We start from the raw sequence: 21,781 nt of genomic DNA on the forward strand, positions 1-21,781 counted from the left end.
GCCCTTCTTTACCTTTAGCTAATCCAGCCCCGATCTGGACCACATTGTGACGTTTTTATAAGAAATTTCATTTATTACGACAAGTACTTTCATGGAATCTGCTACTACTTCATATTCAAGGAGAAGAGGATGCTAGGTGATTGTATCTAAATCCCTCAACTGGGTTAAATAATACAGTCAGCTGGTGTCCCGGAGAGACAGAGACACTGATGTTGTTTCTCTTCTGCCATGGGTCATGGCTTTAGAGGGGGGGAAGGGTGGGGGGGGGATTACTGCAGCATCATTTCATTCTGTGTCCATATCCAAAACCTAGATTAGTAACAGGGAGAGGGATTAGAATTTATTATCATCCTCCATGCGCAGGCATCTGTTAAGGGCACTGGTCCTTGAAAAGAAACATATTTTTGCTATTAAGCAAATGCCGGATGAGGAGTGCGCCTTTGTCTTTGGTGTGTCTGCTCTCGATTCGATAGAGGGATGCGGAGTAGGTCAAGAGAGCCGCGATCCATTATTTCCTCGGAATCCATTTGATGATTCGAGCCTGTTGTGAGCCAAGAGAGAGAGCCCTTGAAAATAATAGTGGAACAATAAAAAATTGAGCATGTTCCAATATGCTTTTTTTCTTCTTTGGATGACCAGAAATCAATGAGATGCAAGGTGTAAATGCTCTCTACCAGGGCTGTATATATTCGCTAAACAAACCAGTTAATGGCAATATTTACATCGTTTGGACGTACTTTATACTCTGATCTTTGCCAGTGGGCAGGGGCGGACAAAGAGACAATGGGGCCCCGGGCCAGACATTCAAAGGGCCCCAACAGCTCTTCTAGACACACAGACTTTAGGGCTGTTTCCACTACCGCCCAATACCCGGAATGAGGCGGGTCTCACTCGTCGAAACACCCCTAATTTGAATACAAGCCCTCCGGAGCGGACTTTTGTCTGGACTTTTTTCGTCCCTGTTGAAGAGCAGGGTCTTTTTTTCTCCCCTGAAAACAGGCTAGTTGCTAATTGGAAAGAACGCTAAGCAGGATGTGACCTAGTACTCGACGCCACAACAACATGCACCATTTGTAAAAGCCAGCAAAGCAGTGTTGCCATATTTAGCGACTTTTCAGACCCTCTTGGTGACTATTTTTCAAGAAAGCGGCTGTTGACAAATCCAGCGACTTTTTCTGGTGTTACTGGAGACTCCTTACTCTTCGTGGGGGACGGCGGCTCGTTTAGAAGAGTAAGAACGAGTCCAAGCAGCACAGTCCTCCTGCAGCAGTCTCTCCCAGCTGCAGAGCCAGAGGGGATGTTAATTTGCTAAAATTGCTAATAGGCTAAGAAGTTAGCTCTGTAGCAGTACAGTGTGTATGTGCTGCTGCTGCAGGAGGTGTTCACTTAGCGATCTCTATTCATTTTCTGTTATTTTCTGTCTCTCTGTAGTTATTTGATGGTTCATTTTTTGGGACATTTTATATCTTTTGGCTTAGGGTTTTATCATTTTAAGTCTTGTTATGGTCATTTTGTGTCTCTTTGTGGTTACTTTTTTATTAATTTCTTATTTTTTTATTTCATTTCATTTAGTTGTGTTGCGTGTCCTTTTTGATCATTTTATGTCTCTTTGTAGTTATTTTGTGTCTTTTTTGGAGTTTTTATTGTTGTTTTGAACATTATTGTCATCATTTTTTGTCCTTTTGGTCATTCGTTCGGTTGATTACTGTATATCTTGTTATTTTTGGCAATTTTGCATCTCTTCATAGGCATATTATGTCTTCTGTGGTTTGTTTGTTTATTTATTGAATTACCAGAAAACATACTATGTCATAAGAATTATCACTATCTGGATATTAAGTTACCAATATCGGGCCTTCTTCTCTTTCCACAGCATGATTCCCTCTGAGAGAAACTCTACACCAGCCTTCATTTACAAAACGCTTAATTTATGAACAGTATTCCTCAATGAGGATTTGAGGAATATCTGCTCCAGTTTACTATTTCACTTTTAATTAACACAAGAAGTATCTGGTGTCTTCCAGTGACATTCAAACTCATTAACTCTGTCTAACTCTCAAGCTAAATTAAATTATTTAATACTCAATGCATAATTAGGAATTTAAACCAGCGTACAGTTTGGAGCTCTGAGTTGTTTACAATCCACTTACTTCTGTTTTCTTTTGAGGAGTTTTTTATGAAACATCATTGTCTTTGGACGTGGCATTGAATTAGTGTGTGCATTTGTCAATAGCATTTATCTTCATGCTCAGATGCACTTGAGGGAACACCTCATGCAGCGGGTACTTTGAGACAAAGGGTGGGAGTTAACCTTGAAGTATTGATTTTCTGCCATTGTGTACATGTACTATAAATCTATGGCTGTGTGCTCATTTCTCTCATTCTGTGTCTTTTCAGAGATACTGAATGGGGGTGTTTATGTTGACCGGAACAATTTCCTGTGCCATGCGGACACCATCCATTGGCGTGACATTATCAAGAACCCCCAGGCCGAGCTGCTGGTGGTACCATCCAACAACAGCAACCTTGGATGTGAGTACGCCACGTGGATGGAAACCAGTTGAACCAGTAACTTTGGATGAGAATCAAATGATGAATTTATCTTCTGAAGGCAAACCCCATGCCAACAAGCTGTAGAAACACACACAAACCACACACCAGCAGCAGCTAGTCATGCCCTATCCCATTTTAATTCATTCCGTTTGCCTGGCGGTCATTTGGAAGCGAAATCACATAGTGTTAGATCAACGTGTGAACCTTTCCATTGTAGTGGTATGGTAGCGACGCCCATGGAGCTGCTGTCTGACATTTATTTGTGGACTAATGTTTTGAAGCTTCATCTTGTTTCTTTGGAGCCATAAGTGACCATAGTTGGAAGACCAGTTTGGGACCAGTTTATGCTAGCGCTAGCATGCTAGCTTGGTAAAAAAGGTAAACTCAAGGACATTTTTAGGCAACCACAATGTTACAATTAATGTTCATAAACGTAAAACACTGTGAAAAGGTGAAAATCCTAAAATTAAAAATGTGTGCTGTGTAGCGAGTTGTATTTCACAAGATAGCCGCGCCCAAAAGCATACCCTGCTTTCTTGTCTATTTTACTCTAAATGAGCTCATAATTTACAAAGTGAACACCATGCTGTATTGAAGAGCTACTACAATAAGAGATTGAGGTCATAAATCAATTAGGAAAATGTTCACTGAGGTTACAAATCACTTAAGAAGTAGGGTAATTTTCTCATTGACCTCTATACACTATGACACCACCTGCAGGCTGTTAGAAACAATGCAGTTGTAAGCCAATTCAGCAAGACCGAGATGGGGCAGTACCACCACAAAATATAAGGGGGCAGTGCTGAGAACAATACAAATATTAGAGCTTGCGTAACATTTTGAAATTAGTGGGAAAAACCCCATGCCAACAAGCTGTAGAAACACACACAAACCACACACCAGCAGCAGCTAGTCGTGCCCTATCCCATTTTAATTCATTCCGTTTGCCTGGCGGTCATTTGGAAGCAAAATCACAAAGTGTTAGATCAACGTGTGAACCTTTCCATTGTAGTGGTATGGTAGCGGCTCTGCAGCGAAGCCCATGGAGCTGCTGTCTGCTGTGCTCTTTTTAAATCTCAGTGAATCTGACAGCTGGTTTGAAGCTGCCCACTTCCCCTGGTGGCCCCCCGCTTTTCACGGTCCCCTCAGTCCCTCAGCTCCCCCCTTTGCTTTGGACATAACAGGCGTCGCTATCCGGCGGACATTCGGTGTCACAAGAAGTGGCTGTTAAAGACAGACTCTCTCAAACTTTTCTGCACATTTAAGGATGAGCCCTCTTGCTCATTTGATGGGGGAGAAGTTTCTTCGTGCCCTCCGTATCAAAACACATCATGGGCGAACAATGGGGACAGCTGAAGACAATGGGGGAAAAAGTTGAGTGTCTTTGATGAGACAATGACCTTTCTTTGCTTTAAAAACCAGCTTTGAGAAGACATTTTTAAGCACAATATGTGTAAAACGGCACAATTTTGTTGATTAGATGGCACTGATGGAGGAGGAGGAGGATGAAAAGCAACAAAGAACAGAAGAGGTGGGCCAAAAAAATGACAAGAGAGCGAGTGGGAGTTGAGGTTGCCAAATTGGGGGCCTTTGCCAAGACGTAGTTAGTATTTAACATTAACAACCCCACAGTGGGAGTGGTTGAAGGGGCCGGGTGACAATCTGCTACACTATTCCACTTACTCTGTAATTAACCCGTAGTCAATTAAGTCTTGATGATGGGCCACTGGCACATGAAGGCTGTTAGTGCTCTGTCAGGTCCCACTTTGCCTGTGCCAGTGTTTGATGGAAGGGAGTAGAAGCCTGTCTTTCACACTTGTGTTTTCTACAGGGCCACAAGTCGCCACAATGGCTCCGGGTCTATTGTCGGATGAGCGTAGGAGATTCGACAGATCTGTCACTAGTCGGGGAAGTTTTAAGGCGGTGTGTGACTGGGCGGTTAGGCGTTGTGGTGTGTGTGGGAGGGGGATGTGACTAGATGTGTGTTTGTGTCAAAACTACATCTTAAGTTTGCTGAGGAGTTTGTTTTTGTGTGTGTTCTGCAGGCAGACGATGTCATCGCTCGTGTAACGGACGCTGCTGGGGCCATCAGGAGGACCAGTGTCAAACCTGTGAGTACAAAAACACACAATACAGTTATTCTGGACAGCCACAGGGCGGATAAATAAGTGTCTCAAAAAGGCCCTCACCACTGGGGAAAAAAAAGACTAGACGCTGATTTAATCTCAATATCTTTAGTCCATATAGTTTGCATTTTGCACATATTTGTGGATGTTTTCTGAAAGTTTACGGTCAAGACCGAAATGGGGCAGTACCACCACAAAACACAACACCATGCTGTGTTGAAGAACAATTATAACCAGAGATGAGATCATAAATTGATTAGGAAAGTCTTCACTGAGGTTACAAATCACTTGAGAAGTATGGTAATTTTCTCATAGACCTCTATACAATATGACACCACCTGCAGGCCGTTAGAAACAACGCAGTTGTAAGTCACTTCAGCATTGGCTTCAATTTTCAGACCTGGAGATTTCCACTCTAGGGGGGATTATTTCTTAAAACCCCCAAATAATTACCATAAAATACTGAGTAGAGGAGGTGCTAAATAAGTGTGAAAGAAAGGCCCTCACCACTGGGAGAAAAGACTAGACGCTGATTTAATCTCAATATCTTTAGTCCATATAGTTTGCATTTTGCATGAATTTGTGGGGCAGTACCACCTCAAAACATAAGGGGGCAGTGTTGAGAACAATACAAATATTAGAGATTGCGTAACATTTTGAAATTATTTTGCAGCCGTGACATTTATTTGTGGACTAATGTTTTGAAGCTTCAAGTTTGGCACGTCGGTCATCGCCATCTTGTTTTTTTGGAGCCACACACAGCTTATGCTAGCACTAGCTTGCTAGCACAGGTAGCAAGCTTTTATGAAATTTTGTACTTGAATGGGTGATGTGTGAAGTACAGTTATTGCTGTAGGCTATTTTGTATTTTTCTTTCCTTGAAATGTTTTTTCTTTATTGTTTTACTATTTATTCTGTTTGTTTTGAGACATGTCTATGGTGAAACCAAAGAGGAATTTCCACTCAGTGGATGATAAAGTATTCGTATTCGTATTCGTATCCGTGTTCGTAAGGTAAATTCAAGGACATTTTTAGGTAACCAAAATGTTACAATTAATGTTCATGAACTGAAAATATTGTCAAAAGATCCTAAAAATAAAACAATATGTGCTGTGGTAGCGTTGTATTTCCCTGTATACCCTGCTTTATTGTCTATTTTACTCTAAATGAGACCGTAATTTACTAAGTGAACACCATGCTGTATTGAAGAACAATTTACAACCAGAGATGAGATCATAAATAAATTAGGAAAGTCTTCACTGAGGTTACAAATCACTTGAGAAGTATGGTAATTTTCTCATAGACCTCTATGCAATATGACACCACCTGCAGGCCATTAGAAACAATGCAGTTGCAAGCCACTTCAGCATTGGCTTCAATCTTCAGACCTGGAGATTTCCACTCTAGGGGGGATCATTTCTTAAAAACCCCAAAATAATTACCATAAAACACTGAGTAGAGGAGCATCTGAAACGGTATTCAGATTATAGTGAAACGCCACAACTCTAAATTGAAATTGCATTCTGTTAAATCAATTTAAGATGAAAATGTTCCAGTGTATTTACAGAACTTGGGGGAAGTTACTGTACAGTCTGCTTTAAAATAATCTATAATCTGCTATAATCTCTTTTTAACAGAATTCATATTTATTGGGCTGTGTGAGCACATGGGTACAAGCCTGTATTTAGCTTTTTCTTATTAGTTTATTTATATATTTATTAATAAATTATTATGACAATTATTGTATATGTTAAAGATGAAAAACGCTCAAGTTCAAGAAATATAATTACAAATCTGGAGAGAAAGTGACTTTCCTTCCTTGTTACAGCGTATTATAGAATTTTGATGCACTGTTTTTGAGTAAAAAAACATCCAAAAAAAGGGGATTAAATCAAAAACAGTAGTAATACAAAAGAGAAAAGGAGGTTAGCTGCCGAAATGTTTGTTCTCTGTATAATTGCAGTTCTACTCTTCAGCTCAAAACCTCGAGATGCACTGGCCTGTTTTTCTCACACTAACACAGACTAATAGACTACAGGGCCTTGTTATTTTTTTCACTCCTGCATCATTATGCTCCCCAACACAGCAGAGAGTGAGCACAGCAGTTTTTAATGCCTCAGCTTGAAGCTCCTGCTGACTCGCTGGCTGCTGTATCTCCTACTGTACCAATCATGTGTGGGAGGCTGTTCTTTAGCACAAGTATTGGAGCAACTTTGATGCAATAGGTACGAGCCACATCCAAGTATTTGTACTGTACTAATAATACTAATAATCTTTTTGCAAAAGCAGAAAGAGGAGTTCATATTTCCCTGGTTACAACAAGAGTTGGCATCGCAACAAGTATAGCCAGGCTTTCTGGGAATGATCAGCCCAGTTGGAAGGTGTCTTTGGCCCATTGGCGGCTTGGCAGAAAGCAGCCATTGTATAAACACAGATATGGTGAATCAGTGAGGGCCGTGAACTTTCTTTTCCAACTTTATTTATCCAGGGAAAAACGATTGAGCCGCTCCAACAAAGTCCCACTTCAGATGCGTACCTGTGAGCTGCCAAGCGCAATTTTCAGCTGCTGGCTTATGTTTGTTATCTCAAAGATTTAATGTTTTTTTTTAGTTTTGGGCTATTTTTGTGTGTTTTTTGTGAATTTTTTGTGTGTTTTTATCTGTGTTTTTTATCAATTTTGTGTGTTTTTTGTGTTTTCGTATGTGTGCGTTCTGTTTGTTTTTAACCCTATAAAGCCTGTACCGTGAAATAATTGCCAGAAAATTCAAAATTTTCTAAACTGGAGTGCTTGTTGAACCGGCTAACATTTTTTTAAATTCAATATCAATTTTCATATATGAATTTAATTTGGATCATATTTGATACATCAGGTCTTTTTGTGCAATTTGTTGCTCACAATTTGCTTTTCTTGAACTCACATAATCATATAAAACCTAATATTTTTAACCAAATAAAACTTTGACTGTCCTTTTAACATTTTCCTCAAACAAACAAAATATTTTTTTCCATATAAAACAACATCATACATCTGCTGATATGAAGTTTTCACGCAGCAATGACAGATCCACCAGTGGAACCAGCAAATCATTTTTGTTACATCTGGTATTTTTGTGAAATTTGTCGCTCAGTTTTTTTAATCATCAATTCATGTATTCATCAGGTTTTTCAGGAAAAGAAAATATCACACTGATGATGTAGAGGTCTCAAAAACATATCTATCAAATATGATACACTTGGCTTTATAGGGTTAAGTTTTTTTGGTAATTGATAATTTTGTGTGTTTCTTGTAAGTGTTTTTTGTATAAACACAGATATGGTGAATCAGTGAGGTCCGTGAACTTTTTTTTCCAACTTTATTTATCCAGGGAAAAACGATTGAGTCGCTCCAACAAAGTCCCACTTCAGCCAATCGCAATTTTCCGCTGCTGGCTTATGTTTGTTATCTCAACGCTTGTTTTCTCGAAAAAGCAGATTTAATGTTTTTTTTTTGTTTGTTTTGGGCTATTTTTGTGTGTTTTTATCTGTGTTTTTTATAAATTTTGTGTGTTTTTTGTGTTTTTTTATGTGTGTGTTCTGTTTGTTTTTTTGGTAATTGATAATTTTGTGTGTTTCTTGTAAGTGTTTTTTGTATAAACACAGATATGGTGAATCAGTGAGGGCCGTGAACTTTTTTTTCCAACTTTATTTATCCAGGGAAAAACGTTTGAGTCGCTCCAACAAAGTCCCACTTAAGACGCGTACCTGCAAGCTGCCAACGAAATTTTCAGCCGCTGGCTTATGTTTGTTATCTCAATGCTTGTTTTCTCGAAAAAGCAGATTTAATGTTTTTTTTTGTTTGTTTTGGGCTATTTTTGTGTGTTTTTTATAAATTTTGTGTGGTTTTTGTGTGTTTTTTTGTGTGTGTGTTCTGTTTGTTTTTAAGTTTTTTGGTAATTGATAATTCTGTGTGTTTTTGTGTGTTTCTTGTAAGTGTTTTTTGTATAAACACAGATATGGTGAATCAGTGAGGTCCATGAACTTTGTTATCTCAATGCTTGTTTTCTCGAAAAAGCAGAATTAATGCTTTTTTTTTGTTTTGGGCTATTTTTGTGTGTTTTTTGTAAATTTTTTGTGTTTTTATCTGTGTTTTTTATAAATTTTGTGTGTTTCTTGTAAGTGTTTTTTGTATAAACACAGATATGGTGAATCAGTGAGGTCCATGAACTTTTTTTTCCAACTTTATTCATCCAGGGAAAAAAAGGTTGAGTCGCTCCAACAAAGTCCCACTTCAGATGCGTACCTGCGAGCTGCCAAGCGCAATTTTCAGCCGCTGGCCGCCGAGCTGAGCCGCTTGGCGGGTAAGAGGCGTTCAAGGGCACCTCCGTAGCAGCTGTTGAAAGACGAGACAGTGCTGGAGGTTTTTAAAGTCCGTCTGGGCGGTCGAGGCAGCGACCTCGTGGTCAGGAACCCACCGCTCCGACCTTTAGATTCCTGATTCCCCTCGTTTGTTTCTGCCTGAATACCGAACGAGAAGAACCGTTGTGTGAGGGGGAGGCTGAGGGTGGTGGTATTGTCTCTTTTTATGATCGTGAACGTGTGTGTTAGACCTTTAAAAATTCTGTCTTTTCATTTCCCGGCCAGTGACAAAGACGGTGTGTGCAGAGCAGTGTGACGGTCGATGCTTCGGGCCTTACGTCAGCGACTGCTGCCATCGCGAGTGTGCCGGCGGCTGCTCGGGCCCCAAGGACACGGACTGCTTCGTACGTCACACACACACACACACACACACACACACACACACACACACACACACACACACATGCACAGTCGGGTGGAATTTTGATTTCAAAATGTGGGGGAGAGGGTTATTACAGGCAGGAAGCCTCAAAAGGCCTTTACTCTTTAAAGACAACTCCACCAAAAGGTTTTTTCATCATTTAGATATGCACCTTTTATGAAACAGCCGTAACAGCAAAAAAGTGAAGGAATAGATCAATATAATGATTCACCATTGAGCTGAAAATATGCAGAATAAAACCACTCCTATTGCTCTATAAAATAACATTTAGCAGGTTTATTATCTTGTTACCTCAACACTTGTTTTCTCTAAATAGCAGGTTTATTATCTTGTCAACTCTTTTTCAGCAATGGTTAAAATCACCACGACAGTGGAACATGATTTTACATTTTTTGCACAGATTTTTCAGAGTGCATTCAACATTTTTAATGCAATATTTTTTTTTTGGTTACTGATTTTTTTTTGTGTGTGATTTTGGGCTATTTTGTGTATTTTTTGTGTGTGTTTTCATCTGTGTTTTTTGTAATTTTTTGTGTGTTTTTATCTGTTTTTGTAGTTTTGTGTGTTTTTTGTGTTTTTATGTGTGTGTTCTGTTTGTTTTTAATGTTTTTTGGTAATTTTTTGGTGTGTTTTTGTGTGTTTCTTGTGTTTTTTGTAAAAAAAATTTACAAAATTTAAGTTTTTTTTAATTTTGTGTGCTTTTTTAATTTTATTTTTTATTTACATGTTTTTTGTGTGTTTTTGTGTGTTTTTTTGTGTTTCAAAATGTTGATCCAGTAAGTCAAAATGACAAATTAATAATCAGGTGAGGTTGAGGTGAAAAAAGTAATACCAGCATGGCATGGTGATCATTATTTAAGTCGCATAAACGGGCAGAATGAAAAAGAGTCAAAAACCAACAAAATAGCTCCAAACTCCAAAGGGTTAATGCATACACTGTTACAAATGTTTGTAGAAATTACAGTAAAACACTGTCAAATTGCATGAGAAATAGGGAGTAAAATTAAAAATTGCATATCACCATAGTAGACATTTTTAATTACCATAAATCAAGAATTAGTACAAAACTTAAAAAAAAACTGTAGAAAACACATTTGTACTGTAAAAATATAAATTTTTCATGTAATATTAATGGAGAAATACCATATTGTCAAAAGGACACAATTACCCTAAAAAAATAAAGGGACTTTTTCAATCTAAATTACAGTTTTTGCTGATATTCAAATTTAAATGTACAGTAGAAAACCCACTCACTGTATTTTTACGGAGAAGTTGTGGCAACCACAGATTTACTGTAAATTAAACAGATTTTTTTTTACAGTGTAGGAAGTTGACAAATTTAAACCAAAATCTTCTGGACTTCAGAGGTTTAATAAACTCTGTTTACCAGTTATAAATGAAGGTTATTGTAAAGTGTTACCAATGTTTTTGGACTGTAGGACCAATAATGCCTTCTGAAAAACTGTATATGTGTGAGGTCATTCCTCCTGTAACCCCCCTGTAAATTACACCCTTGCAGACACAACTTTATTCCCCTTCTAAACTTTCTTTCCTCCTCTCTCTTTAACTTTTCCCTGCTATTTCTACCTCCCACAGAACCACCCTGAGAGGACATCTCTAACCTCGTCCCCTTCATCATCCTCAATTTGCGCGCGTCCACGTCTTTTGTGCAACATCTGTTTGTCATCCTCCCCGCCCGAAAATGATCCACTTTATTTACCAGCTGATAAATTGTTTGTCATTTTACGGGGGCTGTAAAAGTCTTCCGCGGCGGCGCTCTTCAAAGAACAAATTGGTGATTCAGTGTTCCAATTAGTATCCCTTTATCACCTCGACTTCTTCCTATTTCGCAACGTTGGGCGCGCCACGCGAGCGCACGCTGACAGAGATGATATTGTAGTTGTATTTCACAGAAAGCCTCATCCAATTCAATTATTGCCGTTTCAGCCTGTGGCCACAGACGACAAAACACTTAAGAGGTTTATGGGAAAACATTTCACCATTTACATCATGGCTGTGGATCAATGGCTCCAATTTTTCTCCCATTTGGCGTTGGAAGAGACAAGGACCAGCTGCGTGATCCGTATTTACCAATCGCACGTAAAAATGAAATGCTGCCGTAATACTCTTTCACTCACAGTGACTTATGTGCCCTCACCTCGCTGTGTGTCCCCCCATGGGAGGTCTGGCTCATATCCTCTCCTCTGACTCGGCTCTTGTGTTCTCTGCAGGCTTGCACCAATTTCAACGACAGCGGAGCATGTGTGACCCAGTGCCCTCAGCCGTTTGTCTACAACCCCACGTCTTTCCAGCTGGAGCACAATCCCAGAGCCAAGTACACCTATGGAGCTTTCTGTGTCAAGAAATGCCCCCGTAAGTCAGCTCCAGTCGACTATTATTACTAGCCGATATTGGTTGTTATGAATAAATTGAGTTATTGGCTTATATGTTGTCTGAAATACAACTTTTCTTAAAAAAAAGGTTGTTTGCTCAAGAGATTGAGTTTATAAACTTGTAATCTCAAAGTAACAAATCTTGTTTTCCCGAGATAGCAGGTTTATTTTTTTGTTACCTCAAAGCTTGTTTTCTCAAAATAGCAGGTTCATTATTTTTGTTATCTCAATGCTTGTTTTCTCAAAATGGCAGATTTATTATCTTGTTATCTCAGAGCTTGTTTTCTCGAATTTGCAGGTTTATTATCGTATTACCTTAAATCTTGTTTTCTCAAGATTTTCCTGTTCCTTCAAAGCTTGTTTTCTCATAATAGCAGGTTTATTTTCTTGTTACCTCAATGGTTGTTTTCTCTGAATAGCATGTTTATTATCTTGCCTCAAAGCTTGTTTTCTCTAAATAGCATGTTTATTATTTTTGTTATCTCAACGCTTGTTTTCTCGAAATAGCAGGTTTATTATCTTGTTATCTCAAAGCTTGTTTTCTCAAATCAGCAGGTTTATTATGTTTGTTATCTCACTGCTTGTTTTCTCGAAATAGCAGTTTATTTTCTTGTTACCTCAAAGCTTGTTTTCTCGAAATAGCAGGGTTTTTTTTATCATGTTATCACAAAGTAATCAATCCTGTTTTCTCAAGATAACAGATTATATTATCTCTTTATCTCAAACTTGCAAAAGCTTGTGTTCTCAAGATAACATATTTACTCTGTCATTAACTTGAAGTAACAAGCAATTTTTTTCTTGATATGACGGGTTTATTATGTAGTTATCTCAAATTAAGAAAAGCCTTTTTTTCTTAACTTTAACTCATAATTAACTCAGTAACCTCAAAGAAACAAAATATTGTTTTCCTGAGGTTACAACTTTATTTTCTGGTAACAAGATTTTTTTATTTCATTTTATTTTTTAGATACCGAGTCCATTATCTTGTGTTGTCTTGCTTCAGTCACCAAATATTATTAGTCAATATTGGATCATGTAAATTTAAATAAATTGAGTTATTGGCATATATGTTGTCCAAACTACAAGTTTTTTTACACTATATATAATGCAGAAAACAATGCTAAGGGTGATAGAGAAATGGTGTTAGGCTATTTTGTGTTACATTTTACATCCTGCTGGACAAAGCTCAGGTGTTAAAGCACCCTAAGTGATTTAAAGCATTTTGGTTTGAGAAAGCAGCCTTCTAAGTGTCTTATGTAGGTATATTGATGCAGAATCTACAATGAAAAGGCCGCCATCAGTAATCGGTTAATTTTTTAACTCTAACATCAGCATCGGTATGGGACATGGATTCCCATATCGGTCGGCCTCTTGTTATATTGCAAATCCAAGCTTCTGCATTTAGATATAGTCAGTGTAACATTACACTGCAACACAGATGCTCATAATGATGCTTATAATTAAGTTTTATAGACTGTGAACTTGTGTCCATTGAAGAAGCATTTATCCTCTATCCATGCTGAAATAAGACTCCAGACAATTATATCAAGTCAAGATAAATTACTCAAAAATAAATAAATTGCACATTTCAATCAACTAGTTGCCACGCCATCTGTTTCAGCTTCTGGCAGCTGAAAAGGAAGCAAATTGTAGTTGTTTCTTTCACAGATATTGGGTCGGGACTGCAGCAGTAATTCAGCGACTGGCATTAAAAGTCAAGCTACGTCAACAGATTGCATATTCAAGTCCCACTGATCATTAAATGAGCATGCACCAGTCGCACTTTCCCACTGCCGCTCCCAAGTACTAATTTGATTCATTACTTTTTCTGAGCAATATAGCCCTAGACCATTAGTTTTGATCATTATACAAACGTGATTAAAATACAATCAATTTCTCGCCATTAGAGAGGTCCTTCTAGGAAATAGTTCTTGGAGTAAATGCTACACTTTCATTCCTGTGATTCGACATGGTAAGATCATGAAAAATACTATTTGTGTATAACTGAACGCTCTTTCTGTCTCTGTGTTAGATAACTTCGTGGTGGACCACAGCTCCTGTGTCAGAGCGTGTCCCAGCAACAAGATGGAGGTGGAGGAGAACCGCATCAAGATGTGCATCCCTTGTACCGACATCTGTCCCAAAGGTAAACTATCAGATGTGCTCAATAACACTACTCCTTATTTTGGATACTTGATATACTGCTAAACATTAGGGAACAAAAGAAGCAGATATTTATTTAAGGAAAGTTAACTTACACTGTAAAAAATATTTGTAGAAATTACAGTAAAATACCGTCAAATTGCATGAGAAATGGGGCGTAAAATTGCATATCACCATAATAGACACTTTTATTTACCGTAAATTTTCTCGAAATAGCAGGTTTATTAACTCGTTATTCCAACGTAACAAAAGCTTGTTTTCTCGATATAATGGTTTATTATGTTACCTCAAAGAAACATAATCTCTCGTTATCTAAAAAAAGGACAAAATCCTGTTTTCTCGAAATAATAGGTTAATAGCTTGTGATCCTCAAACATTAAAGAAATAATTGTCAGCATGGCTCTTCTCGGCTTCCGTAGAATATCAAACATTAACAGTGATGGTTTTTAAAACTCAAATTCAACCCAAAAGCTTGTTTTCTCGAAATAGCAGGTTTATTAACTCGTTATTCCAATGTAACAAAAGCTTGTTTTCTCGATATAACGGTTTATTATGTTACCTCCAAGGGGGAAAAAAGCAAATTTTCTCAAAATAATAAGTTTAATATCTCGTTATCTCAAAAAAGGACAAAATCCTGTTTTCTCGAAACAATAGGTTAATAGCTTGTGATCCTCAAACATTAAAGAAATAATTGTCAGCACGGCTCTTCTCGGCTTCCGTAGAATATCAAACATTAACAGTGATGGTTTTTAAAACTTAACAAAGTGATGCATAAAAGTTAAATGTTCGTATATCATATTCAACCCAAAAGCTTGTTTTCTTGAAATAGCAGGTTTATAAACTTGTTATTCCAATGTAACAAAAGCTTGTTTTCTCGATATAACGGTTTATTATGTTACCTCAAAGAAACAAAAGCAAATTCTGTCAAGGTAACAAGTTTATTATCTCATTATCTCAAAAAAGGAACAAATCCTGTTTTCTCGAAATAATATGTTACTAGCTTGTGATCCTCAAACATTAAATAAATAATTGTCAGCATGGCTATTCTCGGCTTCCGTATACTATCAAACATTAACAGTGATGGTTTTTAAAACTTAAAGTGATGCATAAAAGTTACATGTTTGTATATCATATTATATGTTTATATATATATATATATAAAATCTTGTTATCCAAAAGTTACAAAAGCTTGTTTTCTCGAAATAGCAGGTTTATTAACTCGTTATTCTAACGAAACAAAAGCTTGTTTTCTTGAGATAACGGTTTATTATGTTACCTCAAAGAAAAGAAAGCAAATTTTCTCAAAATAATAGGTTTATAGCCTCAAACATTAAAGAAATAATTGTCAGTATGGCTTTTCTCGGCTTCCGTAGAATATCAAACACTAACAATGATGGTTTTTAAAACTTTTCAAATACCATATTACATGGTCTGATGTTTCCACTGTGAGAAAGAGCCAAAGTTTGACACCTTGAGTGACTTTAAACTGCCATCATTGGCCCAGAGAGTGCCTGCATCACTCAGAACTGCTCACTGTTGCCTTGTGAGATTGTCAAATATGTCTTATTGCAGAGACACACTGGCAACAGACAGATCATGGCCGTGTTTCACCTTTCAATGTGGAAGTTGTACTAAATCAGCATTTTTATGGATATTTATTCCTCCTGCTTCCTCTCTTCCTGGCCCACTGCACTGCATTTACTGTATGTACAAGAGCTTATGCAGCTAAACCTTTTTAATCTAATAGCTTTATGCTAACAGCGATGATACTGGATCAACAGTGGCCCACGAGAATTATTTAAAGAGCTTTAAAGGAAATGTATTTTTATTGGAGCTGGCTTAGCTTCTTTATATTACACTAAATATACTTAAAGTTGATTTATATTCTTGAATGTACCCAAAAATATCAATATTTTGATTAATTTTAGGGGAATTTCTCCCCTCCATTCAGCTTTCCTCACAAGATGTGTACAGTCAACTCAATGCCAGATTATTATTAGATTGGATTTGCCTAAAATCTTCTGTTTAGTTGCATATTTGAAAGTAAAATATTCGTACTAAAGGGATGAATTGGCATAATGCTGCTGTTAATATCCACTGTATGACTATGTTTGATCCCTACAGCACTCGACATGTTAATTAACACTAAATATGGCGAGAAACGGCCGTTACCTGCTCACTAAATATACTTAAAGTTGATTTATATTCTTGAATGTACCCAAAAATATCAATATTTTGATTAATTTTAGGGGAATTTCTCCCCTCCATTCAGCTTTCATCACAATAATTTAATACCAGATTATTATTAGATTGAATTTGCCTAAAATCTTCTGTTTAGTTGGTTAAAAATGCATATTTGAATGCAAAATATTCATACTAAAGGGATGAATTGGCATAATGCTGCTGTTAATATCCACTGTATGAGCCATTAAATGCAGAAGGATAAATATGGCTGACTAATGAAAGTCATGTGTTTAATCTTCAGCAGTTGACATGTTAATTAACACTAAATACGACAAGAAACTGCTGTTACCTGCTCAGTAAATATACTTCAAGTTGATTTATATTCTTGAATGTACCCAAAAATATCAATATTTTGATTAATTTTAGGGGAATTTCTCCCTTCCATTCAGCTTTCATTACAAGATATGTACAGTCAATTCAATTCCACATTATTATTAGATTGAATTTGCCTAAAATCTTCTGTTTAGTTGGTTAACAATGCATATTTGAATGCAAAATATTCGTACTAAAGGGATGAATTGGCATAATGCTGCTGTTAATATCCACTGTATGACTATGTTTGATCCCTACAGCAGTCGACATGTTAATTAACATTAAATATGATGAGAAACTGCTGTTACCTGCTCACTAAATATACTTAAAGTTGATTTATATTCTTGAATGTACCAAAAAAATATAAAAATTTTGATTCATTTTAGGGGAATGTACAGTCAATTCAATGCCAGATTATTATTAGATTGAATTTGCCTACAATCTTCTGTGATAACACTTTACAATAACCATCATTTATAGATGGTAAATAGATAATTTATTAAAGTTAAATCATCATTTATAAACCATGTATAGGCCATTTAGAATGGTAAATAGAAAATGTATTAATGTTGAACTATAATTTATCAATGCCAAATAGATGGTATATTAATGTAAGTTGATAGTTACTTTACCAACACTAAATATGACAAGAAACTGCTGTTACCTGCTCACTAAATATACTTAAAGTTGATTTATATTCTTGAATGTACCCAAAAATATCAATATTTTGATTAATTTTAGGGGAATTTCTCCCCTCCATTCAGCTTTCATTACAAGATATGTACAGTCAATTCAATGCCACATTATTATTAGATTGGATTTGCCTAAAATCTTCTGTTTAGTTGGTTAAAAATACATATTTGAATGCAAAATATTCATACTAAAGAGATGAATTGGCATAATGCTGCTGTGAATATCCACTGTATGACCCATTAAATGCTTAAGGATAAATATGGCCGACAAATGAAGGTCACATGTTTGATCCCTACAGCAGTCGACATGTTAATTAACACTAAATACGACGAGAAACTGCTGTTACCTGCTCAGTAATTACAAGAAATGTTGTGCGAGTGTCAGACAAATGGCAAAAAAGTCTAATGTGAAATTAAACAGCGTTACTTCAGTTCAATACAGCGGATTAGCCCCTTCATCATATTGTTCTCACAAAGGTAACTGATCTGCCCTTTCTCTTTGGAGGTACGGCGCTAGTGTTTTCCTCCCGGCTCCATATATGGGCTGTGGCATCCATTGATTGGCTAATCTCTTGATTACATCGTCACGCAGCAGGGAGGGGTTAATGAGGGATAGCCCAAGGAACTGTGGGAAATGATAACAAATTAACATTTCAGATATGGAATTGGCTGGTATAAATCACTATCAAAAACTGGTTACACCACTTAATGCAAGCCTTATTCATCATCGCCTCCGCCTCTGTCAGAAATACTTGGCTCACACCAGACCGCAAGTGTAATTAATGCAGATGTAATGAATTCATTATAGAGAGGGATTGGCTGTGGATTGGCCCATGCTTTCATCAAAAGAATCCCAATGCATGGAGAGGGGCCGTGGCCTCGCCTGTGCACCAAAGCAGGGCTGTATTTTCATAAAAGAGTGTAAAGAATTAACGTGACAAAAAGCTAATAGAAGTTTTTTAAAATGAGGTCTCCGCCGTGCAAGGGCACTTTGGATATACACCACGGTATGCAATTCATACTTAAAGCAGCATTATTTTGAATAATGTATGATTTTCTTTCCCCAGTGTGTGACGGCATAGGGACGGGCAGCCTGCAGACGGCGCAAACTGTGGATGCAAGTAATATTGATAAGTTTGTCAACTGCACCAAAATCAACGGAAACCTCATCTTCCTCATTACAGGCATTAAAGGGTGAGTGACAGCTGGAAACCTCACAATGCTTTTAGAGATTATTTGGGGTTCAAGCCTCAAAAGAGGCTGAAACATGTGAGATGGGACACTGTGGACACATGGAAGTTTGTGAAAATGATGCTTAACAAATATGACCCCAATGGGCGTGATGGGGGTCAAATTTCCGCCATCTTGATTTTCTTCATTTAGACATCTACTCGGATACCATATATTTATGCTAACTTCTATGACTAATTTCTGGACCAATCATATCAAAACTTATCAAAAGTTTCTTGACATCTCATTGCATTTTGAAGATATTGACCAATGAACTTTAAATGGGCGTGGCTTAGCAAATCAATAGACCTAGCTCAACACCCATTGGGCCAATCATTATGAAACTGGCAGGATGTATCCACACAAGTACTGGAAACATACCCTAGTTTTGTTTTGTTTAAATCGACCCCTAGAAGGCACCACGACTGAAAAAAATGGCTGTAGTATAACACAAATCAGACAATTTCCTATCTTCACATGTCAAAATGTCTGCTGTGAAAAAGGCAAAAGCACCAAAATCAACGGAAACCTCATCTTCCTCATTATTGGCATTAAAGGGTGAGTGACAGCTGGAAACCTCACAATGCTTTTAGAGATTATTTGGGGTTCAAGCCTCAAAAGAGGCTGAAGCATGTGAGATGGGACACTGTGGACACATGAATTTTTGTGCAAATGATGCTTAACAAATAGTACAACAAACGGCGTGATGGGGGTCAAATTTCCGCCATCTTGATTTTCTTCATTTAGACATCTACTTTTTTTTTTAAACTCTAGTTTTTATTTTTATTTCAGTTAAAAATGTTTTTTCAATTCTAGTTTTCAATATTTCGTTAGTTTTCGTTAACTATAATAACCTTGCTTGATCCTTCACACCTTTTAACTGCTAAAGGTCTGCACACATTTGATTAAATGGTACTATGGTGAACAGACAGTTCTCCATTCATAGCCCACTGTACAAGTGAAATTCTACCATTGGAAGGTCATTGAGCAGTGTACTTTATTCTACCAAACAACACTGTCAACGCGCCCTAAAGCTCTGAGGATGGAATGATTTGTCACATTGCACATGAGCGGAAAAGAGCATTCTGACTTTGGAAAGAGGAGCATATTTCTCCATGCTGCCTTCAGGTTCACAGTGTTTCTACTGAACCCCAAGCAATGTCAGAGTGTTCTTAGCTGCTGTCACGTTTTACTCACCCGTACTTTGTTTTTCACTGTAATATATCAGTCCTGCACCTCTATGGGATCAGCACAATCATGGCTAAAAAACACTTGCATTTCAAGTTTAATTTCTTTGGTAAATTATTATTTTTAAATTGTAATAAAAAGGAAATTATATATAGAAAAATCATTTCTCAAGTGTCCAAAGGTTGGTTTATAAAAACAGGGGCTCCAAATGCTATGTATATTATTATATTTACATTTTACAGCCTCTACTTCCAACTTCTCTTATCTTTCATCCCTTCTCTGTAAAAAGAGCCTGCAGTTCTGTCAGATTTTCAGTGAATATTTGCCATGTGACTGTTCATGTCAGCAGAATCAATCATGGCTTCCCAGTTGGGCAGAGGAGCGCGTAATTTAACGTTTTTTACAGGATCAAGTGAGTCCAAATGGCTTATTTTTGGATAATTTTTAAATAAAACATGTAAAATTGAGTGATTTTGAAGAAATATCGCTATTTTAAGCTTCATTTTGGTTACATGATCAATTCAATGGCCATCAAAAAGTTCAGATGATGTTGTTACAACTTCTTTCTATGATAAACAATGTCTTTTTAAGGCCATGCTTTTGCAGTAAAATAATATTCTTTTTGACAAAAAGATATTTACTTTTCTTTGTGTCTCTGCTTTTTCTCTTCAGGGACATGTACCATGGAATTGGGCCTTTGGACCCTGAGCGTCTCAACGTGTTCCGCACTGTGAAAGAGATCACAGGTGAGGCTGTCTCACTGGGGTCACCTTGGTAACATTGACTGAACATGTGTATGTGCATGTGTGAGTTTGAATTATGTCGCCTCTGAGGCAAGAAAAGAAAGCTGTTTTTCGTCAGCGTGCTCTAAAAGGTTCTCTGGTGCATATTAGGTTGTGTGTGTCATAGTTATACATGCTTACAGTAATGCACTGCTGTGTGTGTGTGCATGCTTGAGTGTGTATTTATTCATTAACTATTAGAGGCCTTAAGGGATGAGCAATACCTCGTATACAAAGCCTTTTGTCATATTAAACTGCGACTTGCAGTTGAGCCAAACAGCTAATGGAGTGAAACTGCATTTTCATAATGAAAACCCATGCAATAAGAAAGAGCAATGGCCATTCTACCCCAGCCATTTCCTGCTCTATCTCTTTAATGTCATTTCCACAGGTCCTGATTTGATGTAATCTGTCATTAAAGGCAAGTGCAACCAGACAAATTGTGCAGAATACTGAATCCATTCTTTTAATTAGCGTATATTGTCTTCTCCAAGCACTTTTTTTTCCAACAAAGAACGGGTTCTTGCTTGAACTTCAAAAAGGCGGTGCAGCTCCATGACCAACAAATGAAGACAACCAAAGGATTCTTTGCTCATTATTCTCATGTTCCTTCATCAAATACAACAAATTCTCCTTTTTCATTTTCCTCTGAAAAAATAGTTGACTAATTAGTAGGAATGGCTGGTAACAACTTTTAATACCACCAATACCGTCTTTTAAACAACCGAGCTGTTAATAATACATTGGAGTGATCGCACTTTGCTTAACCTAATGCTCACACTAAAGGAAGAAAGACATAGTGTAATGATCGCCTTCTGAGTACTGTCACTCTAAATTACTTTTGTTTATTTTGGTTACCACGGTAACGTAAGGTTGTAGTTGAGGCTGACTGTACTTTTTTTTCCGGGCTGGACAGAACTCCTCCGGAACCATCTTTACGTTTTTTTCCTTTTTTATACCTTCAAGTCTGGCATATAAATGGTGTTTGAGCTTCCCCTGCAAAAAATAAATGACAGTAAATATGACAGTAAAGACTTGTTTTCTGTTCTTATTACAACTTTAACGACTTGTGGAGACCCCCCGGATCTCTACAATAGCCCACAACATGACTTAGACCGGTATCACACCAATACCAATACTGAAAATCGGATAGGCATCCCTACTAATTGGCACATGTTCTTCTCTATAGGTTACCTCAACATCCAGTCTTGGCCTGAGAACATGACAGATCTGAGTGTTTTTTCGAGTCTGGCGACAATTGGAGGTAGATCTCTTTACAGGTATGTCTTCATGTTACCGTATCGTACTTTGACACAGATTT

General features: G+C 37.3%; 1 protein-coding gene across 3 annotated transcripts in view; it reads left to right on the plus strand.

The window, feature by feature from the left end:
* Nucleotides 1-21,781, plus strand: part of LOC131962694 (receptor tyrosine-protein kinase erbB-4-like) — a 429,169-nt gene that overhangs the window by 281,047 nt on the left and 126,341 nt on the right. For all 3 annotated transcript variants that reach the window (XM_059327691.1, XM_059327690.1, XM_059327689.1), the window contains exons 4-11: nt 2,398-2,532; nt 4,599-4,664; nt 9,300-9,418; nt 11,688-11,829; nt 13,882-13,995; nt 18,328-18,454; nt 20,351-20,424; nt 21,650-21,740. In XM_059327691.1, the coding sequence (XP_059183674.1) occupies nt 2,398-2,532; nt 4,599-4,664; nt 9,300-9,418; nt 11,688-11,829; nt 13,882-13,995; nt 18,328-18,454; nt 20,351-20,424; nt 21,650-21,740 (868 nt within the window). The remainder of the gene's footprint in view (nt 1-2,397; nt 2,533-4,598; nt 4,665-9,299; nt 9,419-11,687; nt 11,830-13,881; nt 13,996-18,327; nt 18,455-20,350; nt 20,425-21,649; nt 21,741-21,781) is intronic.

The sequence above is a fragment of the Centropristis striata genome, chromosome 24, assembly GCF_030273125.1.
Source record: "Centropristis striata isolate RG_2023a ecotype Rhode Island chromosome 24, C.striata_1.0, whole genome shotgun sequence".
Taxonomy (NCBI): Eukaryota; Metazoa; Chordata; class Actinopteri; order Perciformes; family Serranidae; genus Centropristis; species Centropristis striata.